The 24,713-nt window shown below is 41.2% G+C and overlaps 1 protein-coding gene across 2 annotated transcripts in view; it reads right to left on the bottom strand.

The window, feature by feature from the left end:
• Positions 1-24,713, bottom strand: part of Fam13a (family with sequence similarity 13 member A) — an 85,390-nt gene that overhangs the window by 56,485 nt on the left and 4,192 nt on the right. For both annotated transcript variants that reach the window (XM_075983948.1, XM_075983949.1), the window contains exon 2: positions 12,858-12,899. In XM_075983948.1, the coding sequence (XP_075840063.1) occupies positions 12,858-12,899 (42 nt within the window). The remainder of the gene's footprint in view (positions 1-12,857; positions 12,900-24,713) is intronic.

Raw genomic sequence — 24,713 nt, 5'->3', positions numbered from 1 at the left:
TATGTGTTGTCGTTCCTATCTTCAGTGAAGAGGTTAGAGGGCCGAGCAGCTGCTCTGGAGGAGAGATGCAGATGAGCACGGAGCTCGGAAGATTTCCGCTCTGAACCTGAGCTCATTACCACGTACACTGGGGAATGTTTGCACGTAGAGGAGAAGGCTCACCGTTTGACTTTGCCTTTTGGCCACAATGCCTGTTAGTCACAGTGATTCCCAGGTTCCATGGCCAACAAGAAACTCTTGCTGTATCTGTCCTGAACTGGAATAGGCAGTTCCCCTAGGGATGTTTTGTGGGTAGCTCTCTATAAATTCAACACTGTATAATTAACTCCTATGCTCCTCAATACAGTTACACAATCTCTGTTTGGGGAGCCAGAATGGACTAAATAATGACTAGGGAAGTCCTAGAAAAGCAGAGTCAGATATGCTAAATGCTAAAGAGCCTTCCAAAGGCAGCCACCAGCCAGTCTGGCCGCTGGCTCCCGAAGAAGGAGATGTATTTTCTCTCCTCTTTTCTCTCCTTGGTTCTTTGTGTTGTTCTTGTCACCTGTTAAAGAAGAAGATGCATTTGCTTGTTTGCTTTGTGCTGCCAGGGATAAACAAATGGCCTGCCACATGCTAGGTGGTTCCCTTCCACTGAGCTACGGTGCCAACTCCAGACTGGTATTTTTGTGTTCCTTTGTTTTGTTTTATTTTGTTTTTGTTTTTTTTTTTTTCCTCCAGGGTAAGGAGAAGCAAAGAGTGAGGAGGAAAAAGCCACCCAAACAAAAGGACGAGGTTTCAACATTCCTAACTCTAAATAGGTGCATTAGATAGAGCCTCAGCACGCACAAGAATGACCCATGCCCAGGTGATTCACCAGGACTAAGTGAAGGGGGAGCAAAGATAGAATGTTTTGCAGAACTGGGCAGAAGCTCTACTACCGAGCTACAGCCTTTGCCAGACTCTGCAGTTTTCATTAATTTCCCAGTCACTCCCTAGCTTCCAGTTCACAGAAGTCTGCCTGCCTCTGCCTCTGGAGTCCCTGGATCAAAGGTGTGTGTCACCATGCGCACCTAGCTTATGTTAGTCTCCATGAGTGAAAATCAGCCCAGATCTTCTTCATAACTTACAAAAAAAAGTGACTTGAGCCATCAGAGTCAGTCATAGAGATTTCTCTTAGGGATATAAAAGTGAACAAATAGTACTAATAGTTACATCACCTTCATTTTTGCTATATTTATTTTCAGTCAGATTTATGCTAACTTTATGTTTTTACTTTTAAACAGGATATAGAATTTCTTGTTTATGTAGCTTGGGCATGATTTTAAGGAATGTAAAGAAGAGCATATTTTCCATTGAGAAGCAGAAAAGGCAAGGTTCAGGTCGTCGCTCCGGAAATTAGATGAAGTCTTAGGCAGGCCGCTGATTAGCTAGGCTGTGTTGGGCTGGTGTCTTCCTACAGAAATGAAAGGCTTGGCTAGTAATATCTGTTTAGCTCTAAAATTTAGTAACACTGCCTCAGATTCAAGTGTACCACCCCCAAATTTAAGTCATTATAAAAGATTAGAACTACAGTTAGTTTTATGGCACCGTTAACAGTCAAACAATTTTATTAAATATCAAATGCCCGTGGCCAAGTATCCAGCCATCTTTACAATTCCACAGGCTGTGCTTAGCATTCAGCAATAAGAAACTTTAATGACAGTAACAAGGGCTGCTTTTAAAGCTATGGTTCATCCAAGGAGAAAATTTAAGGCATTGCTATAAACTCAAATGCCTTTGAGCAATAAAGTTAACGTATAACATAATATTTTCTTTATTTCATGAAGCTTTTAAATTCTCTCTATAAAATAGGGGTTAATATATTCAGCTTCATTACCATGCCTGGTGTTAGTGATGATGCGTCTGCATGTTCTTTTGGAACAATATTTTATTAACCTAGACTCTAAACCTAGAAGCTCTATGTGTGCTTGACAAGCTCTACAAGTGTGCTCTGTGGCACACTTCTGTTCCTTTAGTCCTTGTTTCTATCAGCAGAATCTAACCTGCAGTTTCTTATGATAATTAGGCTTAGCAGCACTGGTCTCTAGAATTTGCATGTGCTGAGATGTGCAGCTGCCTATTGACAGGTGAGGCTTCTATTAGAACTCTTGGTTTGAAGAAAAAGAAAACACACACACAGACACACAGACACACACATGCACAATGCATGCATGCACACACACACGGCATAAAATCTTCAAATCTGCAAAATTAGATAAAGATACCCTGATAAGTCATGAGCTGTGCATCCCCTCTTGGTTCATTGTGTTCTCTTAGGTGGCACACCAAGTCCTAAGGACAGTACCACCACCGTAACAAAACCCACTAGGGCTAACAGAATTGCATTTCTCTATGGTATGTAGCATATACACTTATTTGATTAAAAATAAATCAACAAAGTGGTAACTGAATAGTGGCTTTCTCAATTTTACGATCTTCGTGCGTTCAGCAGAGTGTCCCTCTTGAAAACACATTCCATCCTCATACTTATTCCCTTTATTTTAGCCTTTGGCCATGGTTACCACAGGCAGAGGGGTCAGGTGGCATTTTATAGCTATTATCTTAATATTAGTTGTATCATCTACATATGGTGGATATTATTAACATCTTGAAGACAGTTTGGTTTTAAATATAGTGTACATAATACTGTACATACCACATAGAGTATAAACTAATGAACAGGAAGAAAAATATTTATCTTCATACGCTCTTATGTCACACTTTCTATTGTTTTAAATATTAAGCATATTTGAAAGGGCGTAATGTAAAGAAAAGAGTTTTAGCTTATGCTCTCCTCAATACTTCCCAGTCTGCAGACATCTTTTGTTCGGCTCTTTTTGATATTTGTTTGTTTTGAGACAGGATTTCTCCGTGTAGCCATGGCTGTTCTGCTGTTCACTCAGTAGAGCAGGCTGGTCACGAACTCACAGAGCTCTGCCTATCTCTACCTTCTGAGTGCTGGGATTAAAGGTGTGCGTCGCCACCTCCCAGGTCCTTTTGGGATTTCTAAAGAGTTCTCAGTTTTAGGTACTTAGTATATTTGTGCCTAAAAAGAAATACAGAATTCTTTAGTTTTTATTGTAGGTCATTATTAGCCAAAATTATTAAATGTAACAGAAAGGTCATATAGATCCTGGGCCCATTTTACAGATTGATAACTGATATTCAGGGAAGCTGATCTCACTCTGTATAGTCTGACATATTAGTGTCCTCACAAAAGATGCACATTATTCTCAAATAATCTGCTACTTCCAGAAAATTCTGGAAAAACACCTGTTAATAGTTATCCCATTAGAAAGTGCTTCAAAAGATTGAGATCTTTGGCAAAGAGCAAGCAAAGCATGAATCCTGGGGATACTGCAGCCATTGGCAGGAGAAGGTTTAGGATCTATGTCTTTGTTTTCCTGCTGTGTCTCTTTGTAAATTTTGTTACGGATGTATTGCTGCATGTGCAGCCCCCATGTCCATATGGATTTACAAGTTTATCCTTGTTAACGGAAGAGTTTAGATTTACACGCTTTGATGCCATGTTATTTGATACATACTAGTTTGCATCTTCCATTTTTTTCAATTTTTTTCAAGACAGGGTTTCTCTGTAGCTTTGGAGCCTCTCATGGAACTAGCTCTTGTAGATCAGGTTTGCCTTGAACTCACAAAGGTCTGCCTGCCTCTGCCTCCTGAGTGCTGGGATTAAAGGCATGCGCCATCACTGCGTGGCTCTAGTTTGTATCTTTCACAGCTGAATAGTACTTGGTACACTTGCTTTGCCCTCTAATCTACCTCTGAACGAGCAGGCTAAATACTATGATTCCTACTTCAATTTCCAATCATACGGTTTACTTCTTAGACTTCTAGAGTTTTCAGCCACAAACCATCTCTTCTGATCTCTTCTGATTACTTCTTCCATAGTTTTAACTTTGCTCCTATTCTTTATCAATCTGGAAGAAATTCTCAGATTTCCTCTTCATTATATATGTGACTTTTAATTTTAGCTTATGGTTTTGAAAATTTCAAAGAAAGTACCTATTTTATATGTGCGTGCGTGTGTGTGCCTGAGTGTATGCATATGCATTACAAGAATGCAGGAGCTCAGAGGTCAGGGGAAGTGTTGATTCCCCTGGAACTGGAGAAACAACTGCTAGCCCCCACGTGGGTGCTTGAAACTGAACCCAAGTCCTCTACAAGAGTAGCAACTATTCTTAACCACTGAGCCATCTCTCCCACTTTTTTTTTTTGTTGAGAATCTCATACATGAGTACTGTGTTTACGTCATTTTCAACATCTCTCTCCCCTGCCAACTCCTCCTGTGACTCAACTCCCTCTCAAATTCACGACTTCTTCTTTGTAAGCTTTTAAAGATTTATTTATTTTATTTTAGGTGTATGACTGTTTGGCTTGCATGTATGCATAGATACCACAAGTGTGCCCAGTACCCAGGGAAGGTAGGAATCTCCCGGAATTGGAGTCCTGCTGACTCAGTTTAGCACTGCTTCTATGTACTCTTGTTTAGGGCTCATCACCTGGGATTGGATAGCTCATGAAGCTCAGTCTTACAGAAAACTGTTTCTTCTTTTCTCATCAGCCATTAGTTATTTGTAGCTATTCATCTAGGGGCTGGATTTCATGAAGTTTCCCATCCACATTGGCATGTCAACTGATGTTGTCATTATACAGGTCTTTTTTAGGCAACCATGATGTTGAGATTTCATGGGTGCAGTTTGGCCAGTCCAGCAAGATATCCCCAGTGGTGTAATAGTGGTGCTTTTATTTTCAGGGTACTCAACAGCTATCTAATAGGTCTTAAGACCCTGGTTAAGAGTAGAGAATTAATGCCTGGTACTGTCAACCTAGTCAATTCCCCAGGGCTCGAAAGGTATTAGAGGAGAAGTTAATACTACCATTTCCTAAACTATATTCTAAACACTTATACCCACAGGCCAGTATAGCTTTCACCCCCAAAACAAAACAAAACAACTTTGCAAGAAATGGAAATTATTACAGAGATCTATGTACTATACTGATGAAAATGCCGAGAAAGAGTGACCATGAGATGCTCAGCTCCAGCTGATGTATCCATGACGCAGCTAACATACCTAAAGCTAACATACCTAAGGGAAAATCACAGAAGAGGGTTAAGAGCCAGAGAACCGGGATATCTGCTGGATAGTGTCTTATCCTTGATTTTAAAAAGTATCTGATCTCTACTGCTTCTCACAGTTTTTTTTAATGCACTTGTCATGCCAATGTAACCAATTAAAGTGTTAATGTCAATGCACTTCCAGACCTCTTTGTCTTTCATTCCAGATCTAAACACGTGTTCTCAACAGATTCTCACTAACATTCAAAGAGGTTAATCAGATCCTTGAGAATCTTTTGAGAAGATTAACAGTATTGCTTTTCAAGCAAAACATTGTTTTCATATTAAATTTTCAGGGAGGATCATCTTTTCCTTTAATGTGTAGTTTTGTTTTGTAAATCTTAAATCATTTCTTTGTGTTAAAGAGTTCTTAAGGGGCAACAGTGGATCAAGACACCATTTCCAAATAACCTGGGTGAGCTGATTTGTTCTTAGTTTATGTCATTGTCCAAGTAACTGTGGGCAAATGTCCCTGCTGATTAGAGCCAGTACCCAAGTCTGCCCTAGGACAATGTGGTAAGCTTTCTCAGGCAGATTTGCTTGTTTGCTCCATGGTTAGGAGTAAACTGGAGAAACACACACACACACACACACACACACACACAGAATTAGTTTGCTTTTGTGCAGTATATACTTTGAAGCACACTAAATCCAATAATCCCCTTGCTTTGAGACCTTTTCCAAATGCTTTGGTTAAGTAGCCAGTGTCCCAGGGGTATCCTCTCTCCTTTCCTTTGTTTTGTATGTAAGTATTCTAGTCTTTGAATAGATAGTGAAATTAAGAAGCTGGTGGTGATAGAGCGGTGAAAATGAACACACAATTATGTTCTGATGACTCAAGCCTCTGCTCCACTGGGAAAGCTCCACTTGTTTTTCTGTTCAGGGAAGCAGACTGTAAAAGCACTCCAATTCTGCCCTCTCCCAAAAGTTTTCTTTCTGTTTCTGGTTATCTACCTTGACCAGAAAATGGAACATGAAGACCTCAAGGTGCTCATTCACGAGCAGTCTTAGACGCCTTGGCTTTCTCTGTAGCATCGGCTCTACGTTTACAGCATTTTTAAGATCCTTAGAATTTAAGTTGGAATTCGAGGGTAGTTATATCAGTGAAGGTAGTCAGTCACCTGCTTAACTACAAGCTTTTAAGTTACTCCAATTCAAGTTCCTACAGAGAGAAGCTCATATGAAGTCATGGAAGGGAAGAACCAAATGGCAAGAGATTTAGGCAGAATGGATAATTTTTAATAAGGAAAATTTGACTTTGCTTTATCCTGCCAAGGGAGCCAAGAAAGCCAAGGGAGAGAAGCATTAAAATTTTATATGGCCTATCTTTCTCAGTAGAGTCCAAATACAAGCCTATAAGCCGGGCGGTGGTGGTGCACGCCTTTAATCCCAGCACTTGGGAGGCAGAGGCAGGCGGATCTCTGTGAGTTCGAGACCAGCCTGGTCTACAAGAGCTCGTTCCAGGACAGGCTCCAAAACCACAGAGAAACCCTGTCTCAAAAAAGCAAAATAAAATAAAATAAACAAATACAAGCCTATAGTTTTCATTAACATTGAGAAAACTGAGTGCAGAATCTCTATTTACCTCTTACTATGCAAAAAGTCTGAGCAAGGATGCTAATATATCAAGAACTCAGGGCCAATTTTTTTCAAAACTGCCAAAAAGTATTATAGTTTCTTATCTTTGGTCATACTGGTAGGCTGGTCTTCAACTAGGTCTGCACATGAAAATCTCCTATGACGAACCTTCATCCGGCAGTGGATGGAGATAGAGACAGAGACCCACATTGGAGCTCTGGACTGAGCTCCCAAGGTCCAAATGAAGAGCAGAAGGAGGGAGAACATGAGCAAGGAAGTCAGGACTGGAGGGGTGTGTCCACCCACTGAGATAATGGGACTGATCTAATGGGAGCTCACCAAGCACAGCTGGACTGGGACTGATGGAGCATGTGATCAAATCGGACTCTCTGAATGTGGCTGTCAATGAGGGCTGACTGAGAAGCCAAGGACAATGGCACTGGGTTTTGATTCTACTTCATGGTCTGGCTTTGTGGGAGCCTAGTTTTTTTGGATGCTCACCTTCCTAGACCTGGATGGAGGGGGAAAGACCTTGGACTTCCCACAGGGCAGGGAACCCTGACTGCTCTTTGAACTGGAGAGGGAGGGGGAGGTGGGGAGTAGGAGGGAAATGGGAGGTGGGGAGGAGGTGGAAATTTTTTTTTTTAGGTGGAAATTTTTTAATAAATAAATTAATTAATTAAAAAAATCTCCCATGACACATCTCAGAAATAGATATCCAATCAGTCCTATGTAAGATTTAGATTCTTAGCCAGGGAGAAGGAATATTTGAAGAGTTCTTCATTCTTCAAATCTGTAGGGATTGATATTATCATAAAGCGAAGTGAAAAATTGTTGGTGAGGATGGAAAAAACTGAAACTTGAATTAGTAATGATTAGAAATGTAAATTGGTGCTGCTTGTATGCCAAATAGTATACACCTAAAAAATAAGCCCACCAATTCTACTCTTAGGTATATATTTAATAGAACTGAAAGCAGGGAGGGACTTGAGCTGTCAGTTTGAACAACCATGCTCACAAGCTGCATCATTTACAGTAGTCAAAGATGGAAGGAACTTAGGTCAGTGAGATAGCTCAAGTGTAAAGGCACCTACCAACAAACCTGGCAACCTGGGTTCAACCCTTGCGAGCCTCCTCTAAAAACACTGGCTTTCTGACTAATGCTACATGAGCTTTGGGGGTACTAGGATAAGAGAAACACAGTCACAAAAGGATAAATTTTGTATGCCTCTACTTAGGTGAGATGCCTAGAGCATCAAAGACATGAGACAAAAGAAGAATGATGATTGCCAATGGCTAGGGTTGAGGGGGAAGTAATGAGGAATTAATGGTCCAAGCACACAGAATTCAGTCTTACAAGTTCTGGAGTTTCTAGTGATGGGTGGTAGTGATGGGTGTCCAACAGTAGAATGCTTGAAGCATTACTCAACTGTACATTTAAAACAATGAAAATTGCACATTTTAACTTTCATGTATTTTACAAAATATCAACAATACAAATAGATGTGATTTGTAAAAGTTATGTTATTTGTATCAAACATACACACACACACACACACACACACACAGAGAGAGAGAGAGAGAGAGAGAGAGAGAGAGAGAGAGAGAGAGAGAAGCTGAGTCCCACAACTGCCCTTTCAGCTTAGAAACATTATTCTGGTCAAAATGGATAGGTAAAAAAATAATGATTTATGCTCCAAACTGTCCAAACAGACTTGATTTCTCATCTGGTTAAAAATAAGTACATCCTAAACAAATAGCTTATTTATTCTCCTCAACAGCCTGAAACAAACTTAGCCACAAATAAAATATCTGTAGTATATACTTTAAATAATTCCATGATAATCAATTTGTTTGAAGACATGGTCTCACTATGCATCTCTGGCTGTCCTGGAACTCACTGTGTAGACCAGGCTGGTCTTGAACTCACAGAGATCCACCTTCCTTTGTCTCCTGAGTGATGGGATTAAAGGCAAGCACCACCACCACCATGTCTGGCTGATAATAAAGAGCTTTGGAAAACACTATCTTTCAAAGACAAAAATTCAAACTAATAACAACCCAAATTTAAAATTAAAGAAATATAATGAAAAAAATCACAAACATATGAATTGTAGCATAAATTAAGATGGTATCCCCTATTTTTAAAAAATCTGTCTAGAGATGTTCTTAAAGTTTCTACATACAAAAACAGGAGTTGTATGATCTAATTTCTAGATGTCTCCCTGTTTATGGTAAACCCAGGACTTTGCACATTTTCCCACTGAAAAACATATCCAGCCTCAGGTAAATTTTTAACTTGAATGTATTCAATGCTTAAGGTTTTCAATATTAACGCAGCAGTTCAGAATCTTACATAAAATGATAGGTCTGAGACTTCCAACAATTAAAAATGGACAAAATCCCAAAGAAGGATCTTGCATCCCAAACAACTAACAAGGAAACAAATCTATCAGATATTCTCTCAGGACAATTAGAAAATGGATGAAACCCTGAGCCTGACTTAAGCAACTCTAACTCGCTTAATAGCAGTTTAGCTTTGGCTTGTACCATGTTAAAACTTGGGCTGAAATCTAAAAACTGTCAACTCCAGAGTTCTCATGGAGCATCGAAAAGCAAACTTGCAAGAACTGGGTCCTTACCAGAAGATGGGTTCAGCTTGCATATCAGGGACAAGCCTGAGAAGTGTCCGGCTGGTGACAACTCAGTAAGACTGGCTACAACTTGGCAGGCCCCTGAAGGACAGAGCTCAGACTTAGATGAAGCACAGGCCACACTGGCCATCCAGGAATTTGTATGGAGCTCAAAGGTAAAATCCGGTTGGATGGGCACCAGGAGCTTGCAGGTAGGAGGTTGGGAGCAGGGGGAGACAAGAAGAAAGTGGAGGGGAAGAGCCCTGGTTCCGGTGGAAACCAGCTCTAGAAACCCAAAGCCAAGTTTGTAGACACTGAGAACTCAGACAAATGGAAACATAACTAGCAGCAGATCCCAGCCAGATCTGATCAGATGCCAGGAGGAAGAATGCAGACAGCCACAGGCAGAGCGGGGCATGGAAGAACATCAAGGGTAAGCTGCTTTTGATGTTAATCTGATCGATTGAGTCGGGGGCTCCTGTGCTTGGATCCCAGCCTAGAATCTGAAAGAGAACAGTGTGCACACACCTGCCAGGAATGTTCCCTGTGTGGCGTGCACAGGCATGTGTTTGTTTAGCTGAGGTCTTACGAAGTTTTGCTTCGCTTTCGTTTCCCTAATTGTTTCACCAGAGCTGGTTAATCCCAAGGGAGCAATCTGGGGAAAAATGACACCCACGATCAGCGCAATAACTTGACACAAGGTGGTAGCAGGTGTTGCTCTCTAGTTATGAGTTCCTTTCCCTTCAAACAAAGACACCGGCTCCATGTAGAGTTAGGCAGGCAAACGAGGGACCGCAGTGGACACTGGACTGTTACCACAGAAGGTATTTACTTAGACTCAGGGTGTAGGCACTGGTGTCTAACAGTCTTGCTTTATTGCAGAAAGGTCTGACGCAAATGAAATGACCAGGAGAGAAACACAGGGCACAGCGTGACCATGAAGAGACCTGGGAGTCACAGACGAAGAAATTCTGTTTCGTGGCAATGTAGCAAGGTGAGGAACGTGGGCCCCTTTTGGTTCCTGTTCCTGGGCCCTACTCTCTCCTCTAGACAAACCTAGACCCTGAGGCCTCCATTCATGTAGGGCCACCTCCTTCCAGGCCCTTCATCTAGTGCCTCACATGCTCGCTAGTGCCTCACACCAACTGAGAACCAGCGGCTAGGTCTACCTGTGTGATCTGCCTTGATGGACAATCCACTCCCCTTCCTCTGAGACCAGAGGACTCCTTTGCTCTATCATCCATCTGTCCTGGTCTATTTCTTTCTCTATGAAGGCTGCCCACTCCCTGACTGCAGCCTCCCGAGTTTTCTGTTCCACTTTATGCTCATCTTCCAGAATTAATCCTGCTACTGGCCGGCAGTTCATCCCCAACCATTCTGCCTGACTCCTCATTGATGGGTCTGCTTCTGCTGCGTACCTATCTCAGCAGATATGCCTCATCTATTGGTCCTTCCTCCCCTTAAGAAAAATCTAGCAAATGAACACTATCAAAATATGATATATAGCATTCATTAGTCAATATTACTGTTTGGGAAAGAGGCAGGTTACAACTTTCAATTCATCTTTACTTTCTACAGACAAAACATTACTTTGAATGTAAAGAAATGAGTATTTTTATTTTTTTATCACTTTAAAAATCACTGAGGAATTTGTGAGTATTGTAATAACTCTGTTATGGGCATTGAGTCAGAGGTCTCTAAAGTAACAAAATGATAAAAATGGAAGTTGTAGAAACATGAAAATATATTAAAAGCAGCTAAGCGTCATTCACTTATTAGACATGACACGAAAATGTGCACATTCATCAGTAGACACGTCACATTTCTAGTTAAAAGTACCCAGTAGAGGTTAATGATAATTAACAATCAGCTTTCTTTCTCCCACTTAAATACTTTACAACAGAATAGCAAGAAAGTCTGCCTCAAACTAGCCAGGCAAATAATTATGGGGCTGGGTTCCTGCTTTCTCAGCAGTTTCTTTTGGTTTTATATAAATCAAGAAAGAAATTAAAATAAAAGTTAAGATAAACTTGCACCCAACAGATTCTTATGTTATTTTTGAGACTACCATACAATGTTATTCTGAAAAGAAAAAAAATAAAAACCCAAACTCCTTTTGGAATTTTAATTACAGGTTAAATAATTACTATTTTTGCTTTTGTGAAACAACTGAGCCGCTTACTTTGAACTTCCATTGTCTGAAAATAGCGCCTGCTAACTCTTCTTTGTCTGCTGTGAATGTAGGCTTGTAGGAATACTCATTCTTGACGATTTGTTTTTATTGTTTCTGTTTATTTATATGTATGTATGTGTAATGTCGTGTGTGTGAGTGTGGCATAAGTGTGTGTGTATGCCCAAGATCAGAGCTCCTGGTGAGGGAGGTACAGGAGATTGTGAGTCACTTGATGTGGGGGATGGGAACTGAACTCAGGTCCTCTGAAAGAGCAGCAAAGGTTCTTAGCTGCTGAGCCATCCCTCTATGAATTTATTCTTTATTCCGAATGTCCTCACATTGTAGTGTTTATGACCCTAATATTGAATACAGCAAGAAGCCCAGAGCCCAGTAAATACACTATGAATTTTCTTTTATCCTAAATTACTTTTTTTCTAAAAATTTTATTTTAGATTTTTTTATTTTATGTGTGTGGATGTTTTCCCTTCATGTATGTATGTTTGTGTCCAATGCCTGGGACCCTAAGAGGTCAGAAGTGGGTATCCAATCCCCTGGAACTGGAGTCCAGGCTTTTGTGAACTACCACACGGATTCTGAAACAGGACTCAAAAGAGCAGCAGACTTCAGGACAGCTTGACCTGCTGCTATTAATGGCTGTTATTCTGGACCTGCAAATGCTAGAAACAACTCTGAGTTCCATAAACTTGCTGAGTTTTTAGTTTATTGTTTCACTACTCCCCCAAAAATGAGCTAGCAGAATCTAAGGCTTCTTCAGAATGCTGGGGACTGTATGTGTGCACACACATGTGCGCACGCTCTCTCTCACACACACATGCACATATGCATGCACATACGTGCACACACACAGGTCTCTGTGTGCCAGGACTGAGCCTAGGACCTTGTGTATGCTAACAATATGGTGTGTGCCTGGTTTTTGTTCTGTTTTGTTTTGTTTTTACTTTGGTTACATACTGCCTAAGCAGCAAGCAGTTTTGAGTCTAAATTCTGAGTCTAAAATAAAAACATCTCATCCTAGTCTTTTCAATTATGTGAAACAGTAAAAGCAAAATCCCCAGCACCACAAAAAAAGTGTGGTAGTACATGATCTTGGAACTCCAGAGGTACAGGTAGGAAGATGAAAATTCAAAGTTATCTTTAGCTGCGTAGTAAACTCCTAGCTAATCTGAAATATATAAGACTGTCTCAAAGAAAAGAAAAAGAAAGAAAAGAAAAATGGGCAAATAAACCCAACAGTATCTTAACTCACCTTTATGTCCTATAGTAGACCAAAATAAGACAAAATATAAATAAATACCTCAGATAGAAAGGTGACAAAGGTCGTTCATCTTCCTGTGAGCTAAAAGAAAAACAAATGGTGAATTAATACGATATCTATTAAAAGCACATGTAAATTTTATGAAAATTCTGTTCTACTTGTCACAAATTGTGGCATATTACCGCTGATCTTGCAATGGATTCAAATGAACAAAACCTTATCCCTGGGATCTAGCCAGCCTAAATTAGTTCTTCAAAGAAGCCAGCCCATCGATGTATTCTCAGATAAGCCTAAAGCAGAAGTAATTTATATCACACTTCAGGAAGCAGCTTTTTACTATACTGTCCAACAAGTTTATTCAAATACTCATATATTACACACAACCTCTACAAATTATTGCAGACACAATTATTTTAACAAAGCTAATTGCAAAAATAAAATTAGCGATGAACTATCTCTGTGAAGCCGAGTTCTTTAGGCAAATCTCATGCCATTTCTTCTTCCGGGGCTGCTCTGGTAAGTAGAACCTGATATGGATACCAGGGGCAGATGTAAATTCTCGGCACAGTTCAAGCTCCTTAAACAAATGGAAATAAGAGGAAGCTTAATATAAAGGTATTTAATTTTTTGAATGTAAAACATGCAAGAGTTTTCCTTAACATGTTTTTTCTAATAAACTGCCTTTTATTATAAAAGCATAAAGTAAGTCTCTTCTGCTTGTTTTCTTCAGCATCATTCACGAAAATGCAAATGCCAGATTCAACTGGCAATATTGATCTGGAAGTCAACAAGATTTTACTACAGGGATGTAATCTCTCTCTCTCTCTCTCTCTCTCTCTCTCTCTCTCTCTCTCTCTCTCTCTCTCTCAGACACACACCACCTCACCTCCCACACATTTGTCCAAAGAGTTGAAAAAAAAACTTACATTCCAACTAGAATAGGGTGTGTACAATTTGACACACTATTTTCAATTTCCTATGATTTTTGACCATTTTAATCTTGTTCAGCTATTCTACTGCCAATGTTATCAACAATACTGCTGTTCACACAGCATCTTCATGCTTTATGTACACATGCATACACACACAGGCATAATTTAGCTGTACCCCTTCTTCCCATGTGAGGGGTGATGGATTGCTTCATTGCAGAATAATGTGGATGGGCTAAGGGCAAAGCTGGTACCACTCAGCTGGAACGTATAAGAGTTAGAGGTGATCACTTCTGGGAATAGTCAGGTTGGCTGCACTGAAGCTATCTTGGAGCAGTGTTTTTATAGGGAGCTAACCTCACACAAGAAACTTACATGTTTGACTTCAAACTCTTTTTAGAAAACATTTGACAAAACAGTTGCCTTCGCTCTCTAATCAAGGACTCTATATTAAAGAGATATTGTGGTCAAAACTGTGCCAGCAAAGCTACCAGTATACACTTGTAATGACTTCAAGTTACAGGAGAGGAATATTGCCTCGTGTTGTGACGTGAGGGTATAAGTCTTTCTTAGATCAGAACTCCTTAATACTCACACGAAACAAGGCACAGTGAATTAACATGCTTAGTGTAATGTATCTTGTGGGCATTAAATTAGCCAGATATTTTTTTAAATGTTAAGAGTTTGCAGGCATATCCAACCTCCTGACAAGTTCTTCTGACACTGTCACCTCTAAGGCAATGGATTTAAAGTATCAATCTCAGAAAAGCTCCTTATTAAGTAAGTTTATGACTTTGTTTCGACCCATCTCCAGAGCTGAGCTGGGCCACATTTCTAGATGGTATGGAGCTCAGCACAAGGTTGGCCCCGTGCCTTCCACCAATGTTCTTGTCGGTGAGTGCTACACTTCTTTGTAGGAAACAGAAGCAGTCTCCCACATAAATGGAATAAACTACTTATTGCCTTTGGATCATCCTAAAGACTATTCCTGAACTTGGACTTTGCTCTCATTTATCCAGAAAAGCAGGCTCAAAGTGGAAACAGAACCCATCCAAGCAATGATGAGAACAGGTGGTAGAAACTGGACAGGTAGGGCAGAGACCCCAAAGCAGCAGGGCAGAGAATGCTTTGGTGGGGGATGTGGATGCTAGTTCCTGGCTCCTTGTTTTTTTTCCTTGGCGGAAATTGCATGAGAATGCCAGTGAATCAGGACTCATGGCTGGGCCACCTGGACCGACTAGCTCATCCTCTCCCTATGCCTTAGCCCACTCTGTGTTGTAAGTTCTTTAAAAAGATCCCCAGAACCGGCAGCTTGATGGCATCCCACCCACAAGGACCCTGCTGCTACACAGGAGCTGTCTTCCCTCTCTTAAGAAAATGTAGACCAAACTCCTCTCTAAAACTTACCCTCTGTGGTTCTCAAAGTTCATTCTTTGAATTCTCTAGACAAGAACATGAAAGTCACTGGCTTGGGGTCACTTTGGTGGCCATTCTACTTTCTGGGACCCTGACCTTTGAGAAAGGCCCTGGTGTCCTCAAAGACACCCCAATATTCCCACATCACTAACGATGGCCAGTGGTGAGTACAATGTATTTTTACACCTGACACTGTCTTGGTTGTTTATTGACTTCTAATAGATTTTTTATAGTTTGTCATGGGTCAGGGATGTGGCTCAGTTGTTTGAATGTCTGCCTAGCACTGGGGTTAAAGGTGTGGGCCACCATGACAGTCTTGATGGAAACACAAGTTTTGATCATAAGCAAACATCTCTTCAGGTAGTGTTGGCACAAAGTTAATTCATCAATGAGGCACTAAGTCAGAAACTATAAGTTTAGACTGTCATTTTGATCGACTTTAAGTGTTACAAAAGAGAAAAAGAAAGCACAGAGATTTAAATAAAATTAAACAAACTTTATATATTACATTTTATGGATAAATAGTATTCAGCATAATGCAATAAATTTATGGAACAAAATATATGAAAAGAAAATGAGGGTAAATAAATCAAATTGGATAAATACTGGACATATTTCTCCTTTTGTTCTTGAAAGTTGTACGATTTGTGACAAAGGTGTGCAATACAAACAACTAAAGCACTGATTTTAAATGAATTAAAGCAGTTAACTTTAAGGAACAGTTAGCTACTGCTGTGGGATATTTGTTTGTACTGACACTCCGAGACTGCTAATAAAGTTAACCTTGAATCAGGGGGCAGAGTCAAGGACAAACTGACTGGAATTAACCATAGAGGTACCGAGGACCCAGCGGGCCAGGAGAGATGCATAAGAAGTAGTAGGGAGGGACTTGGAGACTTTGAGGACTTTTTCAATCTGGGAAATATAGAGAGGCAGGTCAGCTGATTATTCCTCTGTTCTTTGGACCTATCAGGTTTTCACCCGAATAGCTGACTCCCAAGTTTCTATTAATAGTAGAAAAATTTAGATAAACATTTCAAGCTACCCTGATTTTTGAAGTCACTTTAAGATAAAAAAAAAAAATAAAAGACCATCCAGGATTGTTCTTTTTAACGGCACTGTGAAAAATGAACTCTTTCACAAAACTGACAGTTCAGAATGGGAAACATTAGAAAAGACAATCATTTCTATACAGTTGTCAAAACAAATAAACTTTTGTTCCTGGCCCCAAACTATTTAAATTCCTGACGAATGTGTATCTTGACAATCTTGGTCATGTCTAATGATACTGAATGACTTCATTTACATTCTAAATTAAGTATAATCCTTTGCCTGAATTCTAAACTTGGAATTCTGATTCACTTTCAAGTTTAAAGACCAAGCGCGGTCACCAATGTGGCTGAAAAAGAGAGCTGGGCTGTGAGGCGGTGCTAGTGGCAGACAGACAGTTTGGGACTCAATTGCTTTTCTTTTGCTGTTCATATAATGCAAGGGGATGCTCACTGCCCTCCCTTAGGGATAAGGTGTTGGAGTCTCCGAAACAACTGCTTGTGGAAAGAATGTTTAGCATAGACCCCAGACAACTCAAGTGTTAGGAACTGAGGAATCAGGTGTTAGCAGGCCCTTCTGAACTCTCCTAAAACACTCAGCATCGACGAATCATAGGCATAAACAACGCCCATCCTGGGGATCGCTTCATGAGCTTTGGAACCACAGAACGTGATGCCTATCCAGATCACTGGACAGCAAGCTAACTAGGAACAGAAAAACCAGAAACCAAAACAAACAAACAAAAAAAAAAAACCAAATACTGATGGGAGAATTCCCAGAATAAGGTGTTCAATGCATCTCCACATTGCCATTCCATTCAGTGTCTTTTCCAATGTTCTCACACACAATCTAATTAATTCTACTTTCTAATCCCCTAAGGGGGCTGATTACTAAAAAAAAAATAATTTTCATATTTATCTTCATTCTTTAAATGTAATTTCAATGAAGTTAAAATAGGAGATATTTAAAGTGTTTCTTGGATACTGAAAAATAGGCAATGCTAAAAATTGTGTTCCACTCTTTCTAGAAATGAGGAAAACCATCTGTGAGGTCTTAAAAAAGAAAAAAGCAAAAAGAGGAAGTGAGCAGGCGAAAGCAGAGAGCTAAGCAAATCTCTGAGGACTCAGATTTCCCCTCCACTTGGCACTGTACAAAGAGCCCGCCTACATTCTCTGTGAGGATGGGAAGGAAGCGATGCTAGTTCCTTGCGGCCTGTCCTGAAGTGCTGTACTTTACCTGAGTGGCCTCAGTCGGTCCTCACTCGGGCACTGACCACAGGCCATGACAGGTGGACAGTGGCACCCTGTGTTGTTCTGACGTTTAGGTTTTGGTCCCATTCAATAAGAGAAAACAACACAAAAGGTACACAAATCTCTATGCTTTCTGGAAAAAGAGTGTACAAGTTTTCAATCAGTTCGTAGCTAAATGCTTGTGGTTGTAATTTGAGGAGTTATTTACAATTCTTTCTTATAAGCCCAAGCAGCAGTTTTACAGTTTTTCTCCTGTGTTCGTTACTAAGAATGCTACACACAGCCCATAGAAACACAAATTACTTTCCTTTAAGAGAATTGGCTTTCTCCAACCAAAGAAGAAATGCAAACACGGGAGAGCTTAACCAGTCTGAAAGGTGTTACTTGTCCAACAAAACTGAGAGACAAATGACTTTCCAAGGTTTAAGGAAACCCTATCTACTTTCTTCTCCTTCTCCTTCTTCTTTTTCTTCCCCTTCCTCCTTCCCCTTCCTCCTTCTTCCTCTTCCTCCCCCTCATCCTTCTTTGTCCCTCCCTCCCTCCCTCCCTCCCTCCCTCCCTCCCTCCCTCCCTCCCTCCCTTCCTCCCTTCCTCCCTCTTTTTCTCTCTCTCTGGTGGTGCACCCTCTGAACCTAGAGCCTGAGTGCCTGATGTTAGCAAGCACTCTGCCACTTAGCTAAGCCCAAGGCATATATACCAGTTTCTTTATTGTGGGTGGAAATCTTTAACCAACTTTTAGGTGTGCATATAAATCATTGCCTGGCAAATACACAGAGAAGTTCAATGCCCCTGAACGTCAGGATGTGACCATGTTTAGAAACTAGGCCTTTAGGAGGCAATCAAGTTGAAACGTAGCCCTTAAGGCTTGAGTCAGTGTGACTGTGTCATGATGAAAAAGGGAAACTTGAATGGAGATACTCGAGCGCTTGGGGGCATAGTGTGTTGTTTCAGGACCTATTGCACACCACTGCCTCACTTTTGCAGAGAGGCTGGGCAGCAAACCCCAGGTCTGCAGAGATGATGGAACCTGAGATAACACATTTCTGCCCTTCTAAGTTCCTGGGTGGTGGCATTTGGCACTTAAAATTTTTTTTTTACATCTGTCCTCACAGACCTATATACTGACTGAAATGCTCACTATTTTTGTTTGCTTGTTTGTTTTCAAATTCTTTTGAATCTGAACATGCCCAACCTTGCAAAAGGATATGCTCTGGAGACAAGGTCAGCTGTCCCCGGGGATCACCAGACGCTGGATTTCATTTCCAGGCAAGACTTTTACTCTGTTGAACTACGCTTCCTGCAACTACATACTCACATACAAACACTAGCACAAATGTCATCAGATTGTTCTTATGTTGCTTGGATACTTTCCATTCTGATGTGCTGTATAGCTGTTGTATAAATATATAATAGATATGTGCAAAATGAGGGTCCTAACTTGTGAACATCAGCAGGCTATGGCCGAGAGTACAGAAACAGAGTTCTAAAATGCTGTGGTCCTGTGTATACTCTGTGATGTCCTCAGGCAAGGCTCCTGAGTTGAGGTCTGCTCATGAAGAAAGTCGTCTTCTTTGCCAAAAGAAAAAAAGACAAACAAAAAACAAAACTTCCCAAACAGCCATTTGTTGACTGACTCTATGGAGAGAGAGGAAAACCACAAAAAACTGGTTCAGCTGTGCCTGGTGGTGGACATAATGGCATAGTTCTTGGAGGCCAAGGGAAGTGACAGAATGCCTCCAAGTCTCTTGCATAGCCTCCCCTGACTACATGGGCAACTGTTAGGAGCATTTCTCAGGAGCCTAAAAGGAGACCCTCTGCATACTTCTTAGGAACTTCTTACCCAACGACTGCAACATTCTTAATAATCTGTACTATCTTCTATATTCAGGCTGGAAAGTGGTTTAGATGGTAGGAGAGCTTGTTAACATGTACAAAAAATCTCTGGGTTCAGCCCCCAAACTTGTATAAAGCCAGTGTGCCGGCACATGCCTACAATCCCATCACTGGGGAAAGTGAAGATGGGAGGACCAGCAGCTTGAGCTTGAGGCCAGCTTGGGCAACATAAGACTTTGTGTTTAAAAAAAAAATCAAAGAACTATTTATTACTTTTTATAAGAAATGAGGAATCATCTCATTCTATTCCAAGTGCACCCACACACTCTGTTCCGCTCTGGCTGTGTGATAAACAGCCTGCAATGTCTAAGAAACTGGGTGGTTGGACGCTAGCTGCAGGTGATGGAAGGGAGAGTGGAAGTCTTCTCCAGGAGTGGGGAAGTCAAAGTTGCTCTTCTATTTCCTTTGCATCACTCCTTCCGGTTAGAAGGTGTGCAAGCCTCTACCACCTGCTAACTGGTTGGACACTGTGTTGTCTCCTGGACTTGTTTAGAAGCCACAGCATACGAGGGGCGCTCACACTCGCTATAGCATTTAGATCGCATTAACAAGCCAAGTGTTCTCTTCAAAGTTGATCTTTTCCCCCCATCTTTGGTCAGGCACCAAACTCCATGCTAAGCCCCTCGATGTCTCTTGCTTCCAGCCCTTCCAGGTTCATGGCGACACTCTTCCACAGTGCAATACTCAGTTCCTGCTGGGCAGACGATTCGCCTATTCTACTTTCCCACTGTATTTGTCGTCAGTTCAAAAGCTGAAACCTGCCACATCAAGTGCCTCCTGCCTCAGCCCTCTATGCTTCTACAGGAAACTTCTCTCGCTGGACTCTGCAATCCTCTGCTTTTGCACACAGTGCTCCTCCTTCCCACTCCACACCTCTCTCTGCTTGGGAAATGCTTTGAGCCTTTACTCAGGGGCCATTTAACCTGGGAAGGCTTTACCAGATTAAGGGAACTGTTCCTTCAGCTCCAGGTTCCCACACCCTGGTCACAGCTGTATAAGAGCACAGAGCACACAGTGGAGCACATCGGGCACCCAAGCTTGTCTCACTACTCGGATGAGTCTTTGTCTAGGTGTCCAGGCACCTAGCTAGGTACCTAATTCAGTGGATGGGCCCAGTGAACGCCTGTTGAATAGAAACAGCATCAAAACGTTGCCGAGTGTTCACACAATGCTTTAGTTACCTATTTTTAAGATGTACACTACCGTTTGTGAGACCAGTGTAGACAACCAGAACATGTGTAAAAATCCGTATGCCGATTATTTTCAATGACCTTGTTCTTTTCTACTCAAAAGTTAATGGGATTGCCACTAGAGTCTGGGTTTTATACCATACTTGCTGAAGGAAAAGAAAATAATGTCTTTTCTCTGACTGCACGATTAGAGGCAGCAGTCCTCTCAGTACACCTGCAGTGTAAACAGTACTCTGTGGTGTGTGCAGAACCCAGAAGAGGATACGTTCAGGCAAAGCGCTGTTTGAGTATGGCCTCACCAATGTTTGTTCTGGCTTGAGAACAGGAAAAGAAAGCTATTTGACCTCACTGGAAATCCAAAGGTTGTTTGAAACTTAAAAAAAATAAAAAAGCTTTGTTTATTTTAAACTTATTTCAAGGCAGCTAGAAGATCTCCTGTGCCATCGAGGTCTTGTACAGGAAAGCGATGGCCACTGTTATTCTGCAATACCAATAGAAAACGCCTCATTAGAATTCAAAACCCAGGAGCAGCTTGAGCATTAGTTATTAAGTAAAATATAGTCTAGTCACTAAAACAGAATAACAGGTAGATATCCTCAGGGGGGAGAAAGAAAGAAGAGGAATTAACTCCTTCCAAAATTTACTATAGTTGCAGAATTTCAATGACCTACTAAGGGAGTTTTCCTTTATAGGTATATAATCTCCCACATGGTAAAGTCTGCATGTAGTTTTGGGGACAATGATAGAGGTGCAGCGGCACTGCCAATCATCCTCTCCCCATCATCTCCCACTGTGGCTCCCTCCTGGGGAGGACTGTCCAGGTAGCGGTAGCAGTCTATGCTGTGATTCTGTAGTAGGGGAGTTTAGGGTGGTGAGTAGCTCAGGGAGTGTGGGTTCCGCACTCACCTGCACGGGTCCCACGATGCACAGGTGGTATGATGGCTACCCTCCCAGAACTCACAGGCAGGAATAGGAAACTACTGCCAGCTGAAAGTTTCCTGCAGGCCAAGCTTTTTGGGCTAAGAGTTTATACACATTGTCCTCTTCACTCCCCAGACATCCTCAGAGGAAAGTATGAGCGATCGGATCTTTCAGGCGAGATAAACATGTCCAAGGAGGGCTAATTAGCTGTGAAGGCGAGATGCTGCCAGCGCAGTCTGTCTCTAACCTTTGGTCTCTGCAGAACTGTGTACTCTGCTAGGTTTGGTGAGATTTGTGAGATAAGCCACGCTGAATCCCAAGGGCCACATAGCCATTATAGGGGAAAAGAGGATGGATAGATGAAGAATTACTGACAGGATGACAAGATAATGGGCTTTGGAGGCCCGGGGAAGCAACGTGGTGATGTGATGGGGAACACTGAGTACAGTAAGCAGCTGTGACCTGGGACAGTGGTACCCATGAGAGAGGGGCACCTGTGATTTCTTTAAAAACTGATTTTATTAAGCTATACATTTTTCTCTGCTCCCCTCCTTGCCTCTCCTTTCCCCTTCAACCCTTTCCCATGGTCCCCATGCTCCCAATTACCTGTGCTTTTTTTTAAGTGAAGAAAATGAAAGTAAATAAAAGTCATTTACAAAACACCACAGTGTGTGGTCTGTGCAGTATGTGAGTGTGTGTGAGTGTATGAGTGGTCTGTGTAGTATGTGGGTATATGAGTGGTTTGTGCAGTGAGTGAGTGTGTTAGCTGTCTGTGCAGTGTGCGAGTGGTCTATGCAAAGTGTGAATGTGTTAGTTAGTTGTCTGTGCAGTGTGCGAGTGGTCTATGCAGAGTGTGAATGTGTTAGTTAGTTGTCTGTGCAGTGTGTGAGTGGTCTGTGCAGTATGTGAGTGTGCGAGCGGTCTCTGCAGCGTATGAATGTGTTAGTTAGTTGTTTGCGCAGTGTGTGAGTATAAGAGTGGTCTGTTCTGGCCAGAGTCGGGCTTCTAATTTTGTTTCAGGGTTATTTTCACCTTGACAGAGCATCAATACTCGGTTGTATCTTTGCTTTGTGGACCGCCTTTGCCATTTGTGATGTGCTTTTAGCTTTGTTCATGTGATGGGATTTGAACAAATCTACCAGGGTCTTCAAGTTAGTTCTTGGAGTCAAGTTTCCTGAGTTTTGTTCTTTTATCTGATCCTTTCTAAACTGAGCCCTTAGGAGTCTTAGTTCCACTTAACACTCGACCCCTCACACTCTCTATTTTTATTTAGCTACATAGGAACTTTAATATGAAAACAATCTTCTGAGGCTTCCATCTATCTTGTTTTTAAACTACAGTCATAGTTCACCATGCCCACTGTCCCCACCCCCACATCTTTCTCAAGCTGAGACTAAACAACTTGGCTTTGGGAAGATTTGCTGAGAAGTGGTTGTTTTGGTCCCTGGGATCCAGGATTCGATGGTTTGGCAATAATAGCTATAAATCTGTAGTTGATGAAACAGGCTGGTTTTAGAGTGCAATTGCAAGGTGACAATGCGGAATTTGGAAGGAATATTCAATTTGAAGACAGACAGGCAAATCCGTACCAGAAAAACACATAGCTCAAGAGCGTGACTTAAAACTTTTAAAGCGTATGGACATACACTTGGTCCCAGTAAAGTCCATCTGCCAGTTTTCCCTCATAAAATGAGTGCAGTAATCTCCTCCAAGGCATCCCCCTCACTCTGAAAACACCTCATACAATTTGGAATTAGGAATCCTGTTTTGGGGTATTTATTGAGGAGAAGGAATGAAGCTCGAATGTAACACAGCTCCCGTGAGTCTCCTGGATTGCCCTTGTTGATAGCACAGCTTCTCTCTGAACACACAGTAGGTGCTGGGGTCCTAGGAATGAGAGTCTAAGTGTCCCACATTAAACACAATGAAGCAGAAACAATCCCAAATGGCAGGCCATAATCACCTTTAACACAGAAGGAATTAGAGGACAACTTCAAATTTTGATAAGCATATAGAATAATGCTTTTGTTTTCCCTAAATCAACAGTTGCAACAGTTGTAGGAAATGAGCTAAAAACAACTTCCTTATTTGTCAGGTAAAAAACCTTCCAAATTGCTATATGTGTATAGAGCAATTAACTGAATACGTTATTGGCAATATTTTGGCATAAGAATATTTTTATCATTTGTAATGGAAACTCTTAAGGTTATGTGAAGACCAGAGTTCCGATGTTTCCACCAATATTGCCTATGGTCTCCAATGTATGTGTTTAATGAGCACTTACTTCATGCCTACCGAGGGAATCATCTCTGGCCACAGACATACTTTCGATCTCTGGAATAGATGAGTGTCTGTCCCACAGACTTCCATGTTTTGGGGAACAAAAGGAGCAGAACACTTCCCTTTATTCTGGCTAGTGTGTTTCTCTTTTGGATAATGACAGCTCCCCCCTCCCAACTGTGCCGTTAATTATCAACGCCATGATTATCAACTTTGTATATAAATGGCATTTATTTGGATATCTGGGTAGGGATTTTGCATGTGTTTTTATGTATTTGACTAGGCAACTATTTTGTTTCCAGGAGTTTGGGTTTAGTCACATGAGAAATGAAAGAGATTTAGACAACCCCTAAGCATCCCTTTGGCTCTAAAGTAGAGACCATATTTTCAAAATTCCCCAAAGCTATTTCTGCACATATGACTAAAATTAACTATACAAGTGTATAAGATTGCAAAAGTAGCAACATAGATAAATAAATAAAGTTAAAAGTAAATATTTAAACGTTAGGATGAAAAGGAGGAAAGTATGATCTAGCTATCCATCAGCCATGCCCTGCTTTAACGTGCGTGCTGAGGGATCTAACTTAGGTCCTCCTGTGTGCACAAGAAGCAGCAGGAGATGCCAAACCCCTCCACCTTCTCAGTCTCCGGGACACTCATATCACCTTCTTTCTTTGTATTTTTGAGAACAGGTCATAAGTTCTCACTACTACCTTTGGTTGCCCTGGAGCTCACTATGTAGACCACCTGGCCTCTAACCCACAGAGATCCTTTTGCCTCTGCCTCCTAAATTCTGGGATAAAAGGTGTGTACCACTATGCCGGACCAAATTATCTTCTTTGCATGAGCAACTGCAAACATCTCTGCTCTACAGGTAAGGAAAGAACTACACAGAGAAAACAGAGTCCACAGAGGTCTCATTTCCTTTTAAGTTTGTCACTTTCAAATAAAGTCCATATTGTCAAT

This window comes from Microtus pennsylvanicus, chromosome 8 (assembly GCF_037038515.1).
Source record: "Microtus pennsylvanicus isolate mMicPen1 chromosome 8, mMicPen1.hap1, whole genome shotgun sequence".
Taxonomy (NCBI): domain Eukaryota; kingdom Metazoa; phylum Chordata; class Mammalia; order Rodentia; family Cricetidae; genus Microtus; species Microtus pennsylvanicus.
This window is presented reverse-complemented; position numbering and strand designations above follow the sequence as displayed.